The sequence below is a fragment of the Coregonus clupeaformis genome, chromosome 24 (genome assembly GCF_020615455.1).
Source record: "Coregonus clupeaformis isolate EN_2021a chromosome 24, ASM2061545v1, whole genome shotgun sequence".
Classification (NCBI taxonomy): domain Eukaryota; kingdom Metazoa; phylum Chordata; class Actinopteri; order Salmoniformes; family Salmonidae; genus Coregonus; species Coregonus clupeaformis.
The window spans coordinates 53087989-53113187 of NC_059215.1; the positions used below are offsets into that span (position 1 = coordinate 53087989).

The 25199-nt window shown below is 42.9% G+C and overlaps 2 protein-coding genes across 2 annotated transcripts in view; one reads left to right on the forward strand and one right to left on the reverse strand.

The window, feature by feature from the left end:
* Positions 1-3940, reverse strand: part of LOC121537830 (carbohydrate sulfotransferase 11) — a 12667-nt gene extending 8727 nt beyond the window's left edge. The window contains exon 1 of the mRNA XM_041845433.2: positions 3417-3940. Within this exon, the coding sequence (XP_041701367.1) occupies positions 3417-3510 (94 nt within the window). The 5' untranslated portion in view covers positions 3511-3940. The remainder of the gene's footprint in view (positions 1-3416) is intronic.
* Positions 3941-19583: 15643 nt separating this feature from the next.
* On the forward strand, positions 19584-24536 carry LOC121537831 (toll-like receptor 5). The gene is made up of 2 exons (XM_041845434.1): positions 19584-19773; positions 22348-24536. Exons 1-2 carry the CDS (start codon positions 19754-19756, stop codon positions 24338-24340), a joined length of 2013 nt encoding a protein of 670 aa, XP_041701368.1. The 5' UTR covers positions 19584-19753; the 3' UTR covers positions 24341-24536.
* The last annotated feature ends 663 nt before the right edge of the window (positions 24537-25199 follow it).

Below are 25199 nucleotides of genomic sequence, written 5' to 3' on the forward strand. Positions count from 1 at the left end.
TCTACACCTGTTGTATTCGGCGCATGTGACAAATACAATTGTATTTTATTTTAAATCAGAAGATTTCTGCCTTTGAAAAAATAACAATCTTTTAGCATCTCCTCTCATTTGATTTGTGGAGATCACAGGATGCAAGTTTCATTATTCACTGTAATGTTAGTGAACATAGTTGTGGAGCACGCACCCCAGGTACTGAATAAGCAGGATATAAATGTGATGAAAATAGTGAGCAATTCACTTTTAACGCTTTCTAAGCAAGAACACACACCCAGCAGGTGTGGCATGGCTGACTCCGCTCTATACCACCGTGGGAATGGGATGGGCTTGGGCACCCAGCAGGTGTGGCATGGCTGACTCCGCTCTATACCACCGTGGGAATGGGATGGGCTTGGGACATACACTGAGTACACCAAACGTTAGGAACACCTTCCTAATACTGAGTTACACCAGTGGTGCTCCTGGCACCTACTACCATACCTCGTTCAAAGGCACTTAAATATTTTGTCTTGCACATTCACCCTCTGAATGGCACACATACACAATTCATGGCTCAATTGTCTCAAAGCTTTAAAATCCTTCTTTAAACGGTCTCCTCCCCTTCATCTACACTGATTGAAGTGGATTTAACAAGTGACATCAATAAGGGATCATAGCTTTCACCTGGATTCCCCTGGTCAGTCTATGTTGTGGATAGAGCAGGTGTTCTTAATGTTTTGTACACTCAGTGTACTGTATGCCAGCCTCGTTTGTTTACTTGACAAGACCCACATGATGCCACAGTAGGAAGACGTGGCTTGTGTGTGTGTGTGTTGGTGAAAATGTTGTGTCGGGAGCCGAAAAGTAAAATCCCTCATGCTTAGCTGATGTCTGGTGGCGGTGTTTGATTAGAACAAAAATCATTCAGAATAGAAACGATATCTGACAGTGAAGTATTTAAGGTTTAGAACAAGACCCGAAGAAATCAAAATGTCAAAGAGCTGAGAAAGTCTGGTCAGCATGTGTGACTAAGCCTGTGGTACCGGGCTCATGCCGCTCCACCTAAAGGCACGTCAGGACTTCGGCTGTTGACCGTCAGGAGGGAGTATAGACAAAACAAATAATATCTGAAGGCTTGGAGGTCCTGTTTGAAAAGTACCCTAGATGTACCAGTATTTTCACATGCCTTTTCACCTGTCACATTGAGCTGACTTGTAAATCCTGCTTGGCGCATCTAGCACCTTTCAGTACTGACAAGTGTACACCCACCCACGTGTTGAGTCAGCTCTCTCAGACTGGAGTAGTCCTGTTAGGTCAGAGGTGTGAATACATTTGCCCACAGAACACTCGCTATAGGAAAATACACACTTATGTTCATTCTCAACTTTCAGAATAACTCTACTGTAAGCAATTACTAATTCCTGTGCTTCCCTGGGTGTTGGCGGCTCAGGAAAATGCACAATGGGGTCAGAACAATAATCTGTATTTCTCTTCCTGTCTACTAACACACTGGGACTCCACTGCGTGTGAATGTGTGTGTGTGTGTGTGGGGACATTTTGTTAGTCCCCACGAGGTCAAATGCTAAGGGGTTTAGGGTTAAGGTTAGAATTAGTGTTAGGGTTAGAATTACGTTAAGGGTTCGTTTTAGGGTTAGGAGCTAGGGTTAGTTTTAGGGTTAGGAGCTAGGGTTAGTTTTAGGGTTAGGAGCTAGGGTTAGTTTTAGGGTTAGGAGCTAGGGTTAGGAGCTAGGGTTAGGAGCTAGGGTTAGGGTAAGAGTACGGGTTAGGGAAAATAGGATTTTGAATGGGACTGAATTGTGTGTCCCCACAAGGTTAACTGTACAAGAGTGTGTGTGTGTGTGTGTGTGTGTGTGTGTGTGTGTGTGTGTGTGTGTGTGTGTGTGTTTGGAGCAGGTGGATGGTGGATATGTGTGATGTGCTGAGCGAGTGCATGTGTGTGTTTTACGGGAGGGTTAGTGGGGTGTTACTGGATGTACATCATCCAGTCCATATGGGTTTCATGTTAATGCCATCAGCATTGAAATAAATATAGGCTATGCAAGACAGACACAGATAAGGAAATGTATTTGGTTTTAGAAGTTAACCCTTCCGACCTCCTCATATGTTTTACTCATATCACACAGAGTTGCTTTGTGTAACATTGTGTAACTTCTCTAATAACGTGATGGTTTCGGAGGAATGGAAGGACTATCACAGACTATATGTCGTCTACAGTACGTGGTCAGAGAAAGAGCAAAGCATTGGGTCTGTGGCAACTGACAAGGGCCTCTTCTCTGACAAGAGGCCTGCCGTTGGCTGTCACATTTGGCAGGGCTAAAATAGATCTACAGTACAGAAGAACTAATAATTAGACAAGCCCGGACATTGTTGTGCCTCTCTGGCATTGAACCTTACATGTGTAGGCCTCATGTGTACGAGCCCTGCCGTAAAGCAGACAGACAAGCCCAGACAGTGCAGGTATTAAGAAGAGTGGGTTAGAGAGGATGGATGATTTCATGTTTAAACAGAAAGTATCTTATGACATAATGTAATAACATAGTAGTGTCCCTTCCTCAGATGCACACTTACTTTTGGAGGCTCTGTAAAATGAAGTACCTGGATTTATTACCTTGTTGCTTTCCCATTTCTGTGGTAAAACAACAGCATACACACTGTGACATATAAATCTATTGTAGTGGTCCTCTGTAGCTCAACTGGTAGAGCATGGCGCTTGTAACGCCAGGGTAGTGGGTTCCATCCCCGGGACCACCCATACGTAAAAATGTATGCACACATGACTGTAAGTCGCTTTGGATAAAAGCGTCTGCTAAATGGCATATTATTATTGTTTATATTCATTGTCTCTCTATTAAAACTTAACACATAACCCAGGAGTGAGGCCAGGTTAGGCTGACCACTCTCTTCTCTTCTCTCCTAGCTTTTCTGTCCCTCAGTATCTCACTCCACTAAGGGTAAATGCTTCCTCTTCCTCTGTCTCTGCCCAGTGGAGAACATGAGAGCTGAGACTGGTCCAAAAGGAACAGGAATGCAGCAGGGTCTCTCAGAGGGGGCTACCACCACATTCCATGGTTCACACTTACAGTGGTCTTATTCATGCCCTGCCATTTACCCCTTTCATTGTGTCCCAACTCAACACACATGCTAATTTAGACACCACACCATTATCCAGAGGGGGACACTGTGCAACAGGCAGGGTAGAGTTTTGCAACACTCCTGAGTCCTCTTTGGTAGCATATCATGGCACAAACCTACAGTTTGTTTCAGTTAGACGTGATGTTTGTGATCTAGACATCTAGGCTAATGAACAACAGCTTACACAGTGTTATACTCAATACCCCAAAACGTCCCACTACAGGAGCATCAGGGACACCATCCCAAGGCTCCCTGATGTATGATGATGGTCGACAGTCCACACTTACCTGGCCTTGTGATGTTCTGAAAGTACAATATGACCATGAAAAGTGACCCAACGCATGTCGCCAGAAAAATTCGTCCAACTTTGGGTTTTCTCATCCTGATTCCCCGAGCTGGCAGAGTAGAGCAGAACCCTCGCCCCGAGGTGTCTCATGCGAGGCAGCTCGTCTGATGCAAATTAACGATAGAAGGGAAAGAATAATGGACCCTCGTGCGGAAAATTTTGCCAGTGCACCGTTATATCAAACAGTCTATTTCTCAATGTCTGCTCGCAGAAAAAAATTGGCTATGAATAGCCAACAATAAATAAACAGCCGCGAAAATATTGGAATGCGCGAATGTCGGTTGTCTTTGTTGGAGTTCAGATCAATTATTATATCTTTCAATCATATTTTACGCTCCGCTGAAATTTCTCATCGCATACAAGTCCCGACAAAACCAGATTGTTTCGGAGTTCTCCTATCATCCCCATCCTTCAACAGTTTTCGTGTCGTCAATTTTTTCAGCCCAGTCAAACTTCCCCGAAACATGGTCGGCGGCACTATGCTATGACGTCACACCCACCCCTAATACTTTCTTGCAGTGACAGTCACCAATCTGAAGGTTGTCCCTAGTTACTACAGCCACGAAGTCAACATTTTATAACAGGGGTTTAGCATAATGATGACTTTGTGGCTGTGGTAACTAGTGACGATCCCTCTTCCCTACATCCAATAATATAGGGCAGGGTTCCCCAACTGGCGGCCTGCGGGCAAAAAGATTTCTGAGCAAAAAAACATATATACACTACCGGTCAAAAGGTTTAGAACACCAACTCATTCAAGGGTTTTTCTTTATTTTTACTATTTTCTACATTGTCGAATAATAGTGAAGACATCAAAACTATGACATAACACATATGGAATCATGTAGTAACCCAAAAAGTGTTAAACAAATCAAAATATATTTTATATTTGAGATTCTTCAAACAGCCCCCCTTTGCCTTGAGACAGCTTTGCACACTCTTGGCATTCTCTCAACCAGCTTCACCTGGAATGCTTTTCTAACAGTCTTGAAGGAGTTCCCACATATGCAGAGCACTTGTTGGCTGCTTTTCCTTCACTCTGTCGTCCGACTCATCCCAAACCATCTCAATTGGGTTGAGGTCGAGGGATTGTGGAGGCCAGGTTATCTGATGCAGCACTCCATCACTCTCTTTCTTGGTAAAATAGCCCTTACACAGCCTGGAGGTGTGTTGGGTCATTGTCCTGCTGAAAAACAAATGATAGTCCCACTAAGCCCAAACCAGATGGGATGGCGTATCGCTGCAGAATGCTGTGGTAGCCATGCGGGTTAAGTGTGCCTTGAATTCTAAACAAATCACAGATAGTGTCACCAGCAAAGCACCCCCACGCCATAACACCTCTTCCTCCATGCTTTACGGTGGGAAATACACGTGTGGAGATCATCCGTTCACCCACACCGTGTCTCACAAAGACACAGCGGTTGGAAACAAAAATCTCCAATTTGGACTCCAGACCAAAGGACACATTTCCACCGGTCTAATGTCCATTGCTCGTGTTTCTTGGCCCAAGCAAGTCTCTTCTTCTTATTGGTGTCTTTTAGTAGTGGTTTCTTTGCAGCAATTCGACCATGAAGGCCTGATTCTCGCAGTCTCCTCTGAACGGTTGATGTTGAGATGTGTCTGTTACTTGAACTCTGTGAAGCATTTATTTGGGCTGCAATTTCTGAGGCTGGTAACTCTAATGAACTTATCCTCTGCAGCAGAGTTAACTCTGGGTCTTCCATTCCTGTGGCGGTCCTCATGAGAGCCAGTTTCATCATAGCGCTTGATGGTTTTTGCGACTGCACTTGAAGAAACTTTCAAAGTTCTTTACATTTTCCGTGTTGACTGACCTTCATGTCTTAAAGTAATGATAGATTGTCATTTCTCTTTGCTTATTTGAGCTGTTCTTGACATAATATGTACTTGGTCTTTTACCAAATAGGGCTATGTTCTGTATACCCCCCTACCTTGTCACAACACAACTGATTGGCTCAAACGCATTAAGAAGGAAATAAACTTTTAACAAGGCACACCTGTTAATTGAAATGCATTCATGAAGCTGGTTGAGAGAATGCCAAGAATGTGCAAAGCTGTTATCAAGGCAAAGGGTGGCTATTTGTAGAATGCTATTTAAGGCTTAGGGATGTAGGTTTATGGTTAGGGTTACAATTAGAGTTAGGGTTAGAATCAAGGTTAGGATTAGGGGTTACAGTTAGGTTTAGGTTTAGGAGTTAGGGTTAGGTATAGTTTTAGGGTTAGCGTTAGGGGTTTGGGGTTGAGGTTAGGGTTAGGATTAGGCTAAGGTTTAAGGTTAGATTTAGGGTTAGGGGTTAGGGAAAATAGGATTTTGGATGGGAATCAATTGTTTGGTCCCCACAAGGATAGCAATACAGAACTGTGTGTGTGTGTGTGTGCGTATGTGTGTGTGTGTGTGTGTGTGTGTGTATCTCAACCCAATTGAACACTACAGGAGATTCTGGAGCAGCGCCTGAGACAGCATTTTGTAACGTGACTATTTACTTTGCCCTGTTAAGACACTTTATGTTGGTGTTTCCTTTATTTTGGCATTTACCTGTGGGTAAGGTAGGTTTGACTGATACGGACCTACAAAAGATCATCACAGTGGGAGTGTGTGGGGGAAGTAGATTTGTTCTGATAGAGGGCGGTAGTGTTTGGGAAAGCAGTTCATCAGTAGCCAGGATATAGCGTCTGTAGAGAAGATGGAACACACCAAGGGCAACGCACATTTATATCACACCATAATCAATGGGCTCCATGGCCTGGGGGGAGAGAGGTGAGGGCCACACTAGGCTCCATCGCCCGGGGAGAGAGAGGTGTGACATCGGGAGCCTGAGACATCGGCTCATAAAAGTAAGTACAGATACCATATTACCCCTTTAAAATGTTGAAGCCACTCTAGGCTGTGTGACACGTTTACTTCCATTAATTCCATTTGACATGTTTATCACAGTAGTTGAGAGAATGTGCATCTCATGGCCTTGTGGCCACTGTCTCTTACCTGTAAGGCTGATCCTCTTCAGAGTCCCAGGCCTGATCTGGGGTTCTGGCCATGGTGTGGCAGGTGGGGGAGGCAGGTGGGGGGGTAGTCCAGTATGGAGCAGGCTGGTGAGGCAGGTGGGGGAGTAGTCCAGTATGGAGCAGGATGGTGAGGCAGGTGGGGGGTAGTCCAGTATGGAGCAGGATGGTGAGACAGGTGGGGGGTGGTCCAGTATGGAGCAGGATGGTGAGGCAGGTTGAGGGTAGTCCAGTATGGAGCAGGATGGTGAGGCAGGTGGGGGGTAGTCCAGTATGGAGCAGGCTGGTGAGGCAGGTGGGGGGTAGTCCAGTATGGAGCAGGATGGTGAGGCAGGTGGGGGTAGTCCAGTATGGAGCAGGATGGTGAGGCAGGTGGGGGTAGTCCAGTATGGAGCAGGATGGTGAGGCAGGTGGGGGGTAGTCCAGTATGGAGCAGGATGGTGAGGCAGGTGGGGGGTAGTCCAGTATGGAGCAGGATGGTGAGGCAGGTGGGGGGTAGTCCAGTATGGAGCAGGATGGTGAGGCAGGTGGGGGGTGGTCCAGTATGGAGCAGGTCCTGAGGTACCTACCCCCCATTTTGACTTTTTCAAGTTGTATCTTTTGTTTCAATGTTACCACTGAAGCACTTCTATAGTTGTAAACCACGGATAGATTTACTGGAGTGTGAAAATAGTTGTATTGACCAATTAACAAGACCATGGAAAGGATGAATCATGCTCCCTCTCTGCTGCTAAGCATTTAAAGACGCCAAGTAAACACTGCACTAAAACACATCATGCATACAATTCCCCAGACATGCTCACATCCGCAGGCTTTCTCCACTGAAGTACTCCATTGGAGTGTGACTATTCATGTTTTGGTTTTGAAATGTAAATATGAACATTTTGACTGTATCTACTCTCTTAAACAATGACCTCTAATGTTTAATTTTCTTGAGGTTTTGTGAACTTACATCAGTTTAAGCCTTTGTGTTTCATGCTTCTTCCCCCTCTGTTGACAGTGCTTTTGTTTTGTCATCTGATCTGTCCTCTCTCCTCAATCCATCTTTAGGCCTTTCTTCTGTCTCACCTTCTCCCTTAGTTCTACCATCCCACTCTTCATCTTGGTTCCTCTCTTCCTCATTGTAATACTTACCCTCTTCTTTTCCTCATGCATTTCCTCTCTCTCTCCAGTGCTTCCTCACTTTTTTCCATATACCTTGTCGTTCTCCATGTCCCACCCATCCATTTCCTCCTCTCCCGTAACCCCATCCTCATTCCTCCCATCACATTCTTCTTCCACTCTCTCTACCTCTTCTTCTCCACTCCCTCTATCCACAGCTTGTCCATGTGACTCCCTGTCCCTCTGTTCTTTCTGCTTGGATGAGCCTGTCAGGACAATCACTATTCCTCTGCTGGACACTTGTCTCCCCATCCCTCAAACTCTTCCTCTGCTCCTCTACCACCTCTCAGCTACATTCTGGTTTTAGATTCAAGAGGACAAGTTGCTGGAAGTACAGTGTATTGTTATACATACCTAGATCACTATGTTACCTGAGTCAGTGTGTTGTTGTACATACCTAGGTCACTATGTTACCTGAGTCAGTGTGTTGTTGTACATACCTAGATCACTATGTTACCTGAGTCAGTGTGTTGTTGTACATACCTAGATCACTATGTTACCTGAGTCAGTGTGAGCTATGATGGGGTTTTACCTGAGTTAAGGGTGTGGCTGGGGGGTTGGTCGGCCACAGGGCTGGGTAATTTAATGGGCACAGTGCTTGTTCTTCTGTTAGGTACATGGCTGGGGGTGTGGCTGGACTCCCTCGTAGAGGGTGTGGCTGGACTCCCTCGTAGAGGGTGTGGCTGGACTCCCTCGTAGAGGGTGTGGCTGGCCTCCCTCGTAGAGGGTGTGGCTGGACTCCCTCGTAGAGGGTGTGGTTGGCCTCCCTCGTAGAGGGTGTGGCTGGACTCCCTTGTAGAGGGTGTGGCTGGACTCCCTCGTAGAGGGTGTGGCTGGACTCCCTTGTAGAGGGTGTGGCTGTCTTTTTGGAAGTTCTGTTCTTACTTTCCTTCTTCTGTTTACAGAAAAATCTAATTTAGACAGAGATCAATGCAACAGACATACAGTGGGGAAAAAAAGTATTTAGTCAGCCACCAATTGTGCAAGTTCTCCCACTTAAAAAAATGAGAGAGGCCTGTGATTTTCATCATAGGTACACGTCAACTATGACAGACAAAATGAGAAAAAAAATCCAGAAAATCACATTGTAGGATTTTTAATGAATTTATTTGCAAATTATGGTGGAAAATAAGTATTTGGTCAATAACAAAAGTTTCTCAATACTTTGTTATATACCCTTTGTTGGCAATGACACAGGTCAAACGTTTTCTGTAAGTCTTCACAAGGTTTTCACACACTGTTGCTGGTATTTTGGCCCATTCCTCCATGCAGATCTCCTCTAGAGCAGTGATGTTTTGGGGCTGTCGCTGGGCAACACGGACTTTCAACTCCCCTCCAAAGATTTTCTATGGGGTTGAGATCTGGAGACTGGCTAGGCCACTCCAGGACCTTGAAATGCTTCTTACGAAGCCACTCCTTTGTTGCCCGGGCGGTGTGTTTGGGATCATTGTCATGCTGAAAGACCCAGCCACGTTTCATCTTCAATGCCCTTGCTGATGGAAGGAGGTTTTCACTCAAAATCTCACGATACATGGCCCCATTCATTCTTTCCTTTACACGGATCAGTCGTCCTGGTCCCTTTGCAGAAAAAACACCCCCAAAGCATGATGTTTCCACCCCCATGCTTCACAGTAGGTATGGTGTTCTTTGGATGCAACTCAGCATTCTTTGTCCTCCAAACACGACGAGTTGAGTTTTTACCAAAAAGTTATATTTTGGTTTCATCTGACCATATGACATTCTCCCAATCCTCTTCTGGATCATCCAAATGCACTCTAGCAAACTTCAGACGGGCCTGGACATGTACTGGCTTAAGCAGGGGGACACGTCTTGCACTGCAGGATTTGAGTCCCTGGCGGCGTAGTGTGTTACTGATGGTAGGCTTTGTTACTTTGGTCCCAGATCTCTGCAGGTCATTCACTAGGTCCCCCCGTGTGGTTCTGGGATTTTTGCTCACCGTTCTTGTGATCATTTTGACCCCACAGGGTGAAATCTTGCGTGGAGCCCCAGATCGAGGGAGATTGTCAGTGGTCTTGTATGTCTTCCATTTCCTAATAATTGCTCCCACAGTTGATTTCTTCAAACCAAGCTGCTTACCTATTGCAGATTCAGTCTTCCCAGCCTGGTGCAGGTCTACAATTTTGTTTCTGGTGTCCTTTGACAGCTCTTTGGTCTTGGCCATAGTGGAGTTTGGAGTGTGACTGTTTGAGGTTGTGGACAGGTGTCTTTTATACTGATAACAAGTTCAAACAGGTGCCATTAATACAGGTAACGAGTGGAGGACAGAGGAGCCTCTTAAAGAAGAAGTTACAGGTCTGTGAGAGCCAGAAATCTTGCTTGTTTGTAGGTGACCAAATACTTATTTTCCACCATAATTTGCAAATAAATTCATTAAAAATCCTACAATGTGATTTTCTGGAAAAAAAAATCTCAATTTGTCTGTCATAGTTGACGTGTACCTATGATGAAAATTACAGGCCTCTTTCATCTTTTTAAGTGGGAGAACTTGCACAATTGGTGGCTGACTAAATACTTTTTTCCCCCACTGTAAATCTAACCAGAATTTTTGCAGCACGAGAAGAATAATGTTTTGGCTTAACCTGGAAGACCTATATCCACACTGGACTAATGGTAGACTCAGGTCTACCTTGTTACCTCAGTGGGGAGGGACGGGGGAGATTCAAGCGACTGCCGTCTGGGTTCTGCAGCTGGGGGAGCAGGTGAGGTGGTGGTCTGGGAACAGCTGTGGGACAAAACAAGCACTGCATTGTTAGAATTTCAGTTTTGCAATTAAACATTTAGGACATATGTTGACGGACAGCCATTAAACAGAACACAGCAGACAGTGACCTACACTCCCCAGTCACAGGCGGCCAGTAGCGCCTTAATTGGGGAGGATGGGCTCATAGTAATGGCTGGAATGGAATAAATGGAATGGTATCGAAACCATTCACTCCATTCCAGCCAGTCTTATGAGCCGTGAGCCTCCTCAGCAGCCTCTAGTCTCCCCTCCATAGGGGAGAATGGGGTAAGTTGATCAATTTTTTACATTCAGCGTCCCTCCGTCAAGGGAAATATAGTATTATTTTTAACAAAGATATCTACATATATTTCAGGATGTTGTGTATCCCTTGAAGTAATCCGAATTCATGTAAATATTACAGTTTTGAAAACATAGCTTGTCCAAAAAAAGTGGTCTCTTGGCACAACTTGGCACAACCCACGGGTATGGGGTAGGTTGAGCCTCGGGACAGGGTAAGTTAAGCCGCCTACAAATTTCTGTACTGAATAAAATATTACCACTACCTTTTAAAAATCATATCTATCTTTATTTCCCAAACACAATTCAATTCAACACAATCACAATTGTTTTTTTGTCTTTCAAGCATTTTTTAACACAGGCTTAACACCTAACTCACACTTTGTACTTTTTTAAAACACTTTTAACACAGGCCCTGTTGTTGCCTCATATCCCAGCGATAATGCCTTGCCTGGGAAGTAAACACTTCAATTTGCTCAATTTACCATTGGCTCAACCATTGGCTCAATTTACCCCCTGGCCATTGGCTCAACTTACCCCAAGGCAAACATTTTGACTATATTAGTCCACACAGCTACAATAATGCATTTTCATGCTAGATTTAAGACCTCATATTGAAGCTTATAGAGACCCCAACTGATGTTTAGAACAATCTTAAAAGTATCTACTTTGGTTTAGATACAAGCATCATAAAACCTCTAACACAATAAATGAAGTTAACTTTTTCCATGTGGTTTCTTTCTTCACAGACTCCATGAAATTATGAATATTTTGTCAAATTAACAATTTTGTGTATGGTTTCCTAGAAACAAGGGTGGCTCAACTTACCCCATTCTCCCCTATGTGGCCCTATCCTCCAGCATTTTGGATTTGAGATCAAATGTTTTGTATGAAGCAACAGTACAGAATGTCACCTTTTATATGAGGGTATTTTCATACATATCTGTTTTACCATTTAGAAATTAAAGCACTTTATGTATCTAGTCCCCCCATTTGAAGGTGTCATAAGTATTTGGACAATTTAACTTATAGTGTATTACAGTAGTCAAAGGTTTAGTTTTTGGTCCCATATTCCTTGCACTCAATGACTACAGTCGTAGTCAAAAGATTTGAGAATGACACAAGTATTGGTTTTCACAAAGTTCACTGCTTCAGTGTTATGAGATACTTTTGTCAGATGTTACTATGGTATACTGAAGTATAATTACAAGCATTCCATAAGTGTCAAAGGCTTTTATTGACAATAACATTAAGTTTATGCAAAGAGTCAATATTCCTTATTTTTCAAGACCTCTGCAATCCGCCCTGGCATGCGCTCAATTAACTTCTGGGCCACATCCTGACTGATGGCAGCCCATTCTTGCATAATCAATGCTTGGAGTTTGTCCGAATTTATGGGTTTTTGTTTGTCCACCCGCCTCTTGAGAATCGACCACAAGTTCTCAATGGGATTAAGGTCTGGGGAGTTTCCTGGTCATGGACCCAAAATGTCGATGTTTTGTTCCCTGAGCCACTTAGTTATCACTTTTGCCTTATGGCAAGGTACTCCATCATGCTGTAAAAGGCATTGTTCGTCACCAAACTGTTCTTGGATGGTTGGGAGAAGTTGCTCTCGGAGGATGTGTTGGTACCATTCTTTATTCATGGCTGTGTTCTTAGGCAAAATTGTGAGTGAGCCCACTCCCTTGGCTGAGAAGCAACCTCACACATGAATGGTCTCAGGATGCTTTACTGTTGGCATGACACAGGACTGATGGTAGTGCTCACCTTGTCTTCTCCGGACAAGGTGTTTTCCGGGTGCCCCAAACAATCGGAAAGGGAATTCATCAGAGAAAATAACTTTACCCCAGTCCTCAGCAGTCCAGACCCTTTACCTTTTGCAGAATATCAATCTGTCCCTGATGTTTTTCCTGGTGAGAAGTGGCTTCTTTGCTGCCCTTCTTGACACCAGGCCATCCTCCAAAAGTCTTCGCCTCACTGTGCGTGCAGATGCACTCACACCTGCCTGCTGCCATTCCTGAGCAAAGTCTGCACTAGTGGTGCCCCGTTCCCGCAGCTGAATCAACTTTAGGAGACGGTCCTGGCACTTGCTGGACTTTCTTGGGTGCCCTGACGCCTTCTTCACAACAATTGAACCTCTCTCCTTGAAGTTCTTGATGATCCGATAAATGGTTGATTTATGTGCAATCTTACTAGCAGCAATATCCTTGCCTGTGAAGCCCTTTTTGTGCAAAGCAATGATGACGGCACGTGTTTCCTTGCAGGTAACCATGGTTAACAGAGGAAGAACAATGATTTCAAGCACCACCCTCCTTTTAAAGCTTCCAGTCTGTTATTCTAACTCAATCAGCATGACAGAGTGATTTCCAGCCTTGTCCTCGTCAACACTCTCACCTGTGTTAACGAGAGAATCACTGACATGATGTCAGCTGGTCCTTTTGTGGCAGGGCTGAAATGCAGTGGAAATGTTTTTTGGGGATTAAGTTAATTTTCATGGCAGAGGGACTTTGCAATTAATTGCAATTCATCTGATCACTCTTCATGACATTCTGGAGTATATGCAAATTGCCATCATCAAAACTGAGGCAGCAGACTTTGTGAAAATTAATATTTGTGTCATTCTCAAAACTTTTGACCACGACTGTACAATTAGTGTTTCCCAACTCCAGTCCTTCAGTACCCCTAACAGTACACATTTTTATTGTAGCCTCGGACAAGCACTCCTGATCAGGCCCTCAATGAGTTGAATCAGGTGTTTTTTGTCCAGGGCTACAACAAAAATGTGTGCTCTTGGGGGAACTGAGGACTGGAGTTTGGAACCACTGGACTATATCAAGCTTGTGACTCTACAAAATCATTGGATGCATTTGCAGTTTGTTTGGGTTGTGTTCCAGATAATATTTTGCCCAATAGGAACTGAATTTTGAATGTATGTGTCATTTTTGAGTCACTTTTATTTTAATTAAGAATATAATATATTTCTGAACACTTGTACATTAATTTGAATACTACCATGGTTATGGATAATTAATGAATCGTGAAAAATGATGAGTCAGAAAGATACAGAGGCACAAAGATCATACAATGCCAGTTTAGAAGTGCTCAGAAACATCTTATCTACTCACTTAGAAAGAAAATTACTTCAGTCATCATTCACCATTCAATTTCTGTTAGGCAAAACACAACCCAAAACAAACTGCATCCAACAAGTTTGTAGTTATTGAGTGCTAGGTATACTATACAAATTATAAACTTTTGACTCCTTTAATACACTATGTGATTTTTTCCAAATACTTATGACACCTTCAAATGGGGGGACTAGCTACATAAAGTGCTTTCATTTCTAAACGGTAAAACAGATACAGTTGAAGTCGGAAGTTTACATACACCTTGGCCAAATACATTTAAATTCAGTTTTTCACAATTCCTGACATTTAATCCTAGTAAAAATTCCCTGGTTTAGGTCAGTTAGGATCACCACTTTATTTTAAGAATGTGAAATGTCAGAATAATAGTAGAGAGAATGATTTATTTCAGCTTTTATTTCTTTCATCACATTCCCAGTGGGTCAGAAGTTTACATACACTCAATTAGTATTTGGTAGCATTGCCTTTAAATTATTTAACTTGGGTCAAACGTTTCGGGTAGCCTTCCACAAGCTTCCCACAGACAGAGCTGGTGTAACTGAGTCAGGTTTGTAGGCTTCCTTGCTCGCACACGCCTTTTCAGTTCTGCCCACAAATGTTCTATAGGATTGAGGTCAGGGCTTTGTGATGGCCACTCAAATACCTTGACTTTGTTGTCCTTAAGCAATTTTGCCACAACTTTGGAAGTATGCTTGGGGTCATTGTCCATTTGGAAGACCCATTTGCGACCAAGCTTTAACTTCCTGACTGATGTCTTGAGATGTTGCTTCAATATATCCACATAATTTTCCTTCCTCATGATGACATCTATTTTGTTTAGTGCACCAGTCCCTCCTGCAGCAAAGCACCCCCACAACATGATGCTGCTACCCCTGTGCTTCACGGTTGGGAGGGTGCTCTTCGGCTTGCAAGCCTTCCCCTTTTTCCTCCAAACATAACGATGGTCATTATGGCCAAACAGTTCTATTTTTGTTTCATCAGACCAGAGGACATTTCTCCAAAAAGTACGATCTTTGTCCCCATGTGCAGTTGCAAACCGTAGTCTGGCTTTTTTATGGCGGTTTTGGAGCAGTGGCTTCTTCCTTGATGAGCGGCCTTTCAGTTTATGTCGATATAGGACTCGTTTTAATGTGGACATAGATACTTTTGTACCTGTTTCCTCCAGCATCTTCACAAGGTCCTTTGCTGTTGTTCTGGGATTGATTTGCACTTTTTGCACCAAAGTACGTTCATCTCTAGGAGACAGAACGCGTCTCCTTCCTGAGCGGTATGACAGCTGCGTGGTCCCATGGTGTTTATACTTGCGTACTATTGTTTGTACAGATTAACGTGGTACCTTTAGGCATTTAGAAATTGCTCCCTAGGATGAACCAGGTAGAGGCACTGAGTATGAAGGTAGGCCTTGAAATACATCCACAGGTACACCTCCAATTGACTCAAATGATGTCAATTAGCCTATCAGAACCTTCTAAAGCCATGACATAATTTTCTGGAATTTTCCAAGCTGTTTAAAGGCACAGTCAACTTAGTGTATGTAAACTTCTGACCCAGTGGAATTGTGATACAGTGAATTATAAGTGAAATAATCTGTCTGTAAACAATTGTTGGAAAAATGACTTGTGTCATGCACAAAGTAGATGTCCTAACCGACTTGCCAAAACTATAGTTTGTTAACAAGAAATTTGTGGAGTGGTTGAAAAACGAGTTTTAATGACTCCAATCTAAGTGTATGTAAACTTCCGATTTCAACTGTATGTATGAAAATACCCTCAAATAAAAGGTGAAATTCTGTACTGTCTCCTCATATGAAACATTTATCTCAAATCCAAGTATAGAGCCACATTTACCAGCCTGGTCTCATAGACTAGATGGAACATAGTAAACAGAAATATAGAACACTCAAATTAGTATATGTTACGGTTGGTATGGTTACATAAGACCGATGGTTACTTAAGGCCAAAACAAAAGTAGGGTGGGTGGATGGGTGGTATAACACGAATGTCTAGGAACCCAAAGGTTGTGAGTTAGCATTTTAGCTAATTAGCAACTTTTCAACTACTTACTACAAATGGGTGATGGACATCCACAAATTAATACATACCATAGGAAATTTAACAGAGCATACTAAATGGAGGGTCACAGATTTACATACAGAATAATATGAAATCCTCTGAGACCAGGTTGCAGCCAGCCAATATGGTGGGGAGTGTATCTCCACAGTAAAGTGGCTGTTGACGAGAGGCAGGCGGCTCTTTCACGATGCTGTTCGGCACAATGTGCTCCACTGCAACTGCTGGCAGTGGAGATATCAGGAGAGGAGATATCAGGAGAGGAGAGGAGAGGAGAGGAGAGGAGAGGAGAGGAGAGGAGAGGAGAGGAGAGGAGAGGAGAGGAGAGGAGAGGAGAGGGAGAGGAGAGGGAGAGGAGAGGGAGAGGAGAGGGAGAGGAGAGGAGAGGAGAGGAGAGGAGAGGAGAGGAGAGGAGAGGTCAAATATTGTGCTGAGTCAGGCCAAACATTACCTCAACTCTGCTCCACACCGGCCAATGTTCGAGGCTGGGATTTAACAGTGCCAAACAAATTTAACACGGAGTACGATAAATCTGACACATCTGATTACACAATACTCCTTCATTAAGGAATAGTTTTGTTTAATGATCATTATCATGCATAGTAATAAAAAAGGATATTAAGTGGCAGTACCATGACTGGTGTTTGGAGGAATGTGGGAGGTTGTTCCTCTTTCGGACTGGAAGGCATCTCTATTCGAACGCACTACAATTGGACGCTCCATACAGCAGGCATTTCTAGGATGTCTGATTGGACCTCTCAGGATTTTGCTGTGTCCTCTGATTGGACCAACTCTGGGGTGGACTCAGGTTGGGGAGACTGCTGCCTCAACAACTGACCTGATGCTGATGCTGAAGAGTAAAAACAAAACAGCGTCAGTAAACAAAGATTCCTTCTCATCATTATCTTTCTTAACTTTAAAGTGCCTGGCAACACAGTCAAATGTCTGCTGGTGTCTTCCACAGCTCCACAGCTGTGCATACCATACACATGTTGTGCCTGCTCGCACACCCATCTCTGACTATCTAATTGGTGTGTTGCAGATGGAGAGATGGTTGTGCTGTCAGTGGGGAGTAGTTCCACATGCTGGAGGTCTGGGAAGCCTTCCTGAGGTTTACTGTAATGATGGCATTGGGCTTGCGCTCATGTTTTGGGAACTCTCTACTGCGCCACATCAATGCTAAAGCATATGGCTATCATTAAAGCATCCCTTTACGGCTCATAAGCAGAGAGCCATGTGTTTGATGTTTTTCATACCATTCCACTGATTCCACTCCAGCCATTACCACGAGCCCGTCCTCCCCAATCAAGGTGACACCAACCTCCTGTGCTTTAAACTAACTACCCAAAGAGAATTTAAGCTAATCTAAATATTTGTTATAAACGTCAAATATTATCCAAACCAGAAAATGACTTAATTTTGAAATAATAATAATTTATTTTAGAATGGTTTTTACTAATGATTAGAAATCATTTAGAACTACAAGCTGCCTGCCAGTGACTCTCCCTTGCTTGGGTCTCACCCAGGATCTGTGTGAGGTCAGTGGTGGACTGCTGGGCCACGTTCAGTAGCCAAACATGATTCCTTATTCTACAAGTCAGAGGCATGTTTGTTCTACATAGAATATTTACATCTGAACGTTCCAAAAAGTTGCGCCCTGCTGAATGCACCCCAGGTGAGAGGAGCAGGGGTCTGAAGGACAGTGGTGGACGGTCCAGGTGAGAGGAGCAGGGGTCTGAAGGACAGTGGTGGACGGTCCAGGTGAGAGGAGCAGGGGTCTGAAGGACAGTGGTGGACGGTCCAGGTGTGAGGACCAGGGGTCTGAAGGACAGTGGTGGACGGTCCAGGTGTGAGGAGCAGGGGTCTGAAGGACAGTCAGGGCCAACAGAGACTGGGCAGGGACTGGTAGGTCAGGGAGGGGGCAGGAATCACTTCATCCACACTGGACTTAGAGTCCTGGAGAGAAAACCCAAAATACATTGGTACACACACAGACCGTTTTAGAGAGAGAGTGAAAAAAGCCTCTGCCCCACCTCCTGCTCATCCTCCTCAGAGAAATACGGGCCTGTCATGCCAAATACTGTCCCAATGGGGTTCGATAAACTATTACACTTTTTGGCAGGGGGACACTATTTGGCATGACAGGCCCTCTAGTGGTTGAAGAGTGGCCAGTGAAGTCAAACCTCCGGTAAGGCTCATGGTAAGGACAATAGAGAAGGATAGAGGACTCTTTTTTGTATTTGTCCCATTATGGCATCTGTGAGCGCATGGGCAGCGCCATTGAAGCCAAATCCACTTTGAAGTAGTCAATTTTCTTCTTCTACTACTTCTATGAGTTGGTAAACAAACTGAAAGGGTGCATACTGCCACCTGGAGTGTGTTATTTTAACAGGTATAAAGCCAAGGTCGGCGATTTGCTGCCCCCTGCAGTTATGGAATGTTTGCTCACAAGTATAATTAATTGACTGATCCCTCCTGATGACCTGGATGGAATCATGTGATCCTTCTTTAACCCATAGGAAGTCTCACCCAGTTGACAACTTCAAAATGGTAAAAGGCCAAGTGGCCGAGTGGCACAGTGGTCTGTGCCACTAGAGATCCTGGTTCGAATCCAGGCTCTGTCGTAGCCGGCCGCGACCGGGAGACCCATGGGGCGGCGCACAATTGGCCCAGCGTCGTCCAGGGTAGGGGAGGGAATGGCCGGCAGGGATGTAGCTCAGTTGGTAGAGCATGGTGTTTGCAACGCCAGGGTTGTGGGTTCGATTCCCACGGGGGGCCAGTATATAAAATAAAAATAATAATGTATGCACTCACTAACTGTAAGTCGCTCTGGATAAGAGCGTCTGCTAAATGACTAAAATGTAAAAAAAAAAAAAAAGAAAGTCCTCAATAGCGCTGCCCATGCTAAAATGAGCTTTTGGGCACTAGAGTCCTCTATCATTCTCTATGATAAGGCTCACTCATTTGTGAAGTGTGACCCCTTGTGGACTACTGGAGGCTGCTATTTGATGATGCTTATTTATCCTTATTGACTTACGGACATCCCTATTTCATTAGTTCAATATATTGTCTTATTCCAGGCAGATTTTTTGGGTGTGCAGGGTTGCAATTTTTTCATCATTGCATGTAATTCAGATCATGTCTGTCCTGCTCTCAAAGACATTACCAATATGAGCTTGACATTTTTTTTACTGTGCTCTGAGAGGCTAATATGATTGTAATATCAAAACTTTACAGTTTTGGACTATTCAGAATGTTTTCATTCAGAGTGAATATGTTAATACACCATTTTACCGTTCTACAAGTTCACACTAGTGGGCAACAGGTAAGCAGCAGTGGAATTCAAATCAAAAATTGTGGGGAAATTGCATAAGAAAGGAGTTTCCAAAATATCATGGGGAGCATTTTTGGCATGTAAAATGTTTTCAGCTGCATGCCCGGTGATCAGATAGTGGTGAATTCCCAGAGTGATATGTTTTCTCCAATTCCACCCCTGATGGTGTATTGAGACATAAATAAATTCCCCTGGTTCTACACATTGAATTAGCATAATGTGTAATAACAATGTAATTGTGACACAATATTGCACAACACGTTGACACAGAGGGAAAGGTTTCCCCCTGTGTTTCAAGAGGACGGTTTGACGTAAGTCAAGACCACTGGACTATAAAAACTGAACTAAGTCAGTCAGAACAGAAGTAAGGTCATCTCATGTAGGTCATCTCATGTAGGTCACTGTCGTTGTTGTTGGATAAGAACGTTTATGAAAACCAGTGCTTCAAGTTATCTGCGAGGGGAGTAGCCTATCTCATAAACATACTCATAAGCTCTACACATCTGTTTTATGAGCGCGCATCACTTCAGGTAAGCTACAACTTTTCATGAATTATTTTTTTATTGATTATTCGTTTTGTTTTTGTTTAAGTTGATTGGTGGTTTAATGTGTTTGACTTTATTTACTGTACCAGTCAAAAGTTTGGACACACCTACTCATTCAAGGGTTTTCTGTATTTTTACTATTTTCTACATTGTAGAATGATAGTGAAGACATCACAACTATGACATAACACATATGGAATCATGTAGTAACTGAAAAAGTGTTAAACAAATCAAAATATATTTTAGATTTGAGATTATTCAAAGTAGCCACCCTTTGCCTTGATGACAGCTTTGCACACTCTTGGCATTCTCACAACCACCTGGAATGCATTTCAATTAACAGGTGTGCCTTCTTCTTAATTTGTGGAATTTATTTGTGCCAATCAGTTATGTTGTGACAAGTAGGTGGGTATACAGAAGATAGCCCTATTTGGTAAAAGACCAAGTCCATATTATGTCAAGAATAGCTCAAATAAGCAAAGAGAAATATCCTGTGTAATATCCTGGCATTTGCGATTCCCACGTGGGGCCAGTATGAAAATGTATGCACTTACCAACTGTAAGTCGCTCTGGATAAGAGCGTCTGCTAAATGACTAAAATGTAAATGACAGTCCATCATTACTTTAATACGGAAAATGTCAAGAACTTTGAAAGTTTCTTCAAGTGCAGTCACAAAAACCATTAAGTGCTATGATGAAACTGGCTCTCATGAGGACTGCCACAGGAAAGGAAGACCCTGAGTTACCTCTGCTGCAGAGGATAAGTTCATTAGAGTTAACTGCACCTCAGATTGCAGCCCAAATAAATGCTTCACAGAGTTCAAGTAACAGACACATCTCAACATCAACTGTTCAGAGGAGACTGCGTGGATCAGGTCTTCATGGTCGAATTGCAGCAAAGAAACCACTACTAAAGGACACCAATAAGAAGAAGAGACCTGCTTGGGCCAAGAAACACGAGCAATGAACATTAGACCGGTGGAAATGTGTCCTTTGGTCTGGAGTCCAAATTTGAGATTTTTGGTTCCAACCGCCGTGTCTTTGTGAGACACAGAGTAGGTGAACGGATGATCTCCGCATTTCTGGTTCCCACCGTGAAGCATGGAGGAGGAGGTATGATGGTGTGGGGGTGCTTTGCTGGTGACACTGTCTGTGATTTATTTAGAATTCAAGGCACACATAACCAGCATGGCTACCAAAGCATTCTGCAGCGATACGCCATCCCATCTGGTTTGTGCTTAGTGGGACTATCATTTATTTTTCAACAGGACAATGACCCAAAACACACCTCCAGGCTGTGTAAGGGCTATTTGACCAAGAAGGAGAGTGATGGAGTGCTGCATCAGATGACCTGGCCTCCACAATCACCCGACCTCAACCCAATTGAGATGGTTTGGGATGAGTCGGACGGCAGAGTGAAGGAATAGCAGCCAAAAAGTGCTCAGCATATGTGGGAACTCCTTCAAGACTGTTAGAAAAGCACTCCAGGTGAAGCTGGTTGAGAGAATGCCAAGAGTGTGCAAAGCTGTCATCAAGGCAAAGGGTGGCTATTTGAAGAATCTCAAATATAAAATATATTTTGATTTGTTTAACACTTTTTTGGTTCTACATGATTCCAAATGTGTTATTTCATAGTTTTGATGTCTTCACTATTATTCTACAATGTAGAAAATAGTAAAAATAAAGAAAAACCCTTGAATGAGTAGGTGTGTCCAAACTTTTGACTGGTACTGTATTTATTTTAAAAAATGTTGACTTAACTTAATAAAATATTGATTTGTTTTTAGATATATTCTTTGAACCTGATTGTTGACTTGGATTTTTATTGAACTTGGGGGGGAAAATTGTAAAATAACTTAAAGGTCCAATTCAGCCATTTTTATCTCAATCTCAACTAATTTATGGGTAATAACTAAGTATCTAACTTTGATTGTTTTTAATTAAAATGGTCAAAAATAAACAAAAATAGCTTCTATCATTTTGAAACTATCATTTTGATCTCATGGATGGTCAGTCCATTCATCCATAGTTCCGTCTATGAATTTGAGTGGTGACATTTCTCCAGCCCCATCCCTCAGCCATTTACCTCAAAAAGTGGCAGGGTGAATGCTTTTTTAAATCCCAGATTGCACCTTTAACAACATTTTACTGTCCATATAATAGCTCTCATGATAATCATTCAGCCACATCAAATCAATTGAGGCCATAATTAAATTGCCTGAGGCTCTCCTTGGACTACACACTTGGGGGCAGAAGGGATTAATTGATATAATACAAACAGGCCTGGGTTTACACCAGACTAGAGCTGTGTACTCTGTGCACACATATACAGTAGGGGATTTTCATTAGCAGGTTGGGACAGAACCAGTGGACTATGGACCTTTTAGTGCAAACATACAGTTAAACATAAACTCCCTAGCCAAGTATGTCTCATCTGAAGGGGATACTCCAAGACTGAAATATCTATCCAATGAATGTATGTATGGTAGCCCTGTAATGACATAAACATCATTTTAATTCTATTTAAATAATTTGCATTATTTTCTACTTTTGTGCAAGGGGGATGATGAGGAATCGTATACTGCTGGCTATCTTTGGAGTCTACCTGCAGGTGGTGAAATGCATCCCAAGATGTCCACTATATGGTTCTATAGCAGTTTGCACCAACCAGTCTCTATATCAGGTTCCTGCACTGCCTCCATACATTACCCATGTGTATATGAGGGATAACTACATCAGTGAGATCAACGAGACATCGTTCTCTGGGCTTGAAGGGTTAAAGGAACTGGACCTCAGTTGGCAACGAGTCAATGGGCTTACTATAAGAACTAACACCTTTCAAAGACTGGCAAACTTGGCAGTGCTCTATTTAGGACATAATACAGGTTTACAGATTGAGCCAGATGCGTTTGTGGGATTGTCTAACCTGAGAACTCTCTCTCTGTATGTGTGTGACCTGACTGAGTCCATATTACAGGGCGACTATCTCAGGCCCCTGGTCTCCTTGGAAACGCTAGATCTGTATGGTAACCAAGTGAAAAGAATCCAACCTGCACAGTTCTTCGTGAACATGACAGATTTCCAAGAGTTAAACATGACCCTAAACCAGATGGAAAGCATATGTGAGGAAGATTTGCTTGGCTTTCAAGGCAAACACTTTCGGTTGCTCAACTTAAACAGTGTCTATTTATATGGTATGACTCCGAATGGTTTTGACTGGAAACGATGCGGAAATCCCTTTAGGAACATGTCCATGGAGACACTTTTCTTATCTTCCAACGGATTCAATGTGGACAAGGCAAAATTGTTTTTCAATGCAATCCAAGGAACGAAAATTCACCATATTATTCTGGAACACAGCACCATGGGAAAATCATTTGGTTTCAGCAACGTCAAAGACCCAAACAAGAAAACATTCAATGGCCTCAAGAATAGTGGCGTCAAGATTCTAGATTTGTCCAAATGCTTTATATTTACTTTGCAATATGCAGTATTCAGTCCACTGAGAGAGGTAGAGGACATAACATTAGCCCAAAACAAAATTAACCAGATTGACAGGGGGGCATTTTTTGGTCTTGAAAATTTACAAAGGCTCAACCTGTCACACAATCTTATAGGGGAAATCTATTCTTACACATTTGACAATCTACCCAATATTTTAGAACTAGATTTATCTTACAATCATATTGGTGCATTGGGATATCAGGCATTTACAGGACTTCCAAACCTTCAAATCCTGGATCTTACAGGAAACTCTATTCGGGAACTAGGTACATATGGTTACCTTGCACCACTACCAAACCTGCAACTTCTTCGTTTGGCTGATAATAAGATCACATCCTTAGATGGCCTCTTGGGCTTTGCTAACAGTACTATCATACTGAACGTTCAAAACAACAGGTTAACTAATTTAGAAGAGGTATACATTGTGTTAGCTAAATTCATGCGCATTGAGCGTATCTGGTATGGTAACAACTACATAAAGTGGTGCACCTTTAGCAGTAATATTTCAGTGCCTGCTGTAAACTCTCTGAAGCTGCTGGAGCTAAGGAACATCGCCCTGCAGATGTTATGGGCACATGGAGAGTGTTTGGATGTATTTGAAAATCTTATCAAGCTTTTTAGTCTGGATTTAAGCTTTAACTCCCTGCGGGCTCTCCCAGATGGCATATTCAAAGGTCTCGTCTCTCTGGAAGAGATGGATCTCAGCTTCAACTCTCTCACATACCTCCAACCAGACATTTTCCCAGAGAGTCTCAAAACAGTTGACCTATCTTACAATTTCCTCTCCTCTCCTGACCCAGCGGCTTTCAGTTCTCTCAGCTGGATCAACTTATATAGGAATCGATTCCACTGTGACTACGGCCTGAAGGACTTTCTGACGTGGCTGAACAGGACTAATGTGACTTTTCCAGACCCCGGCGTGGCTGAATTCAGCTGTGAGTTCCCCTCAAATCTCCATGGTGTCAGCCTGTTGAATTACAGCAAAGTCATAACAACGGAAAAGTACCCAAAACCATCTTTGAACAGAAATGTAAATCAAGACAATTAGAGTTTGGTATTATATGTGTCATTTTCCATGCTATCTACTCTGTCTTGCACGTTTGCTATTGGGAATCACATTTTATTTTGTTGCTTACAATATCCTGAATGTCATATGGCATACTGTATGATATTGTCACGCCCTGGCTCTGGGGACTCTTAAAAGTTGAGCCAGGGTGTGTAGTGTCTATGTTGTAGTTTCTATGTTTTTGTTCTAGTTCGTGTTTTCTATGTTGGCCAGGGTGGTTCCCAATCAGAGGCAGCTGATTCTCGTTGTCTCTGATTGGGGACCATACTTAGGCAGCCTGTTGGCACTAGTTATTTGTGGGATCTTGTTCTGTATAGGTTTGTGTTGATGAACCTTTAGACTTCACGTATCGTTTTGTTGTTGGTGAAAAGTACTCATTAAAAGATGTACGCCTATCACGCTGCGCCTTGGTCCGCTTCTTACAACGTTCGTGACAGATATAAATATCTCATCAACACATATTTAGTTTGTCACACAGCGTAAAACAAATCAGCCAAAAGCCAATAAAAAGGTGTCTTTCAAAATAATTATTTTCAAATGTTTGTATAAAGGAAAAATATATACAGTTGAAGTCGGAAGTTTACATACACTTAGGTTGGAGTCATTAAAATTTGTTTTTCAACCACTCCACAAATTTCTTGTTAACAAACTCTACTTTGTGCATGACACAAGTAATTTTTCCAACAATTGTTTACAGACAGATTATTTCACTTATAATTCACTGTATCACAATTCCAGTGGTTCAGAAGTTTACATACACTAAATTGACTGTGCCTTTAAACAGCTTGGAAAATTCCAGAAAATGATGTCTTAGCGTTAGAAGCTTCTGATTGGCTAATTG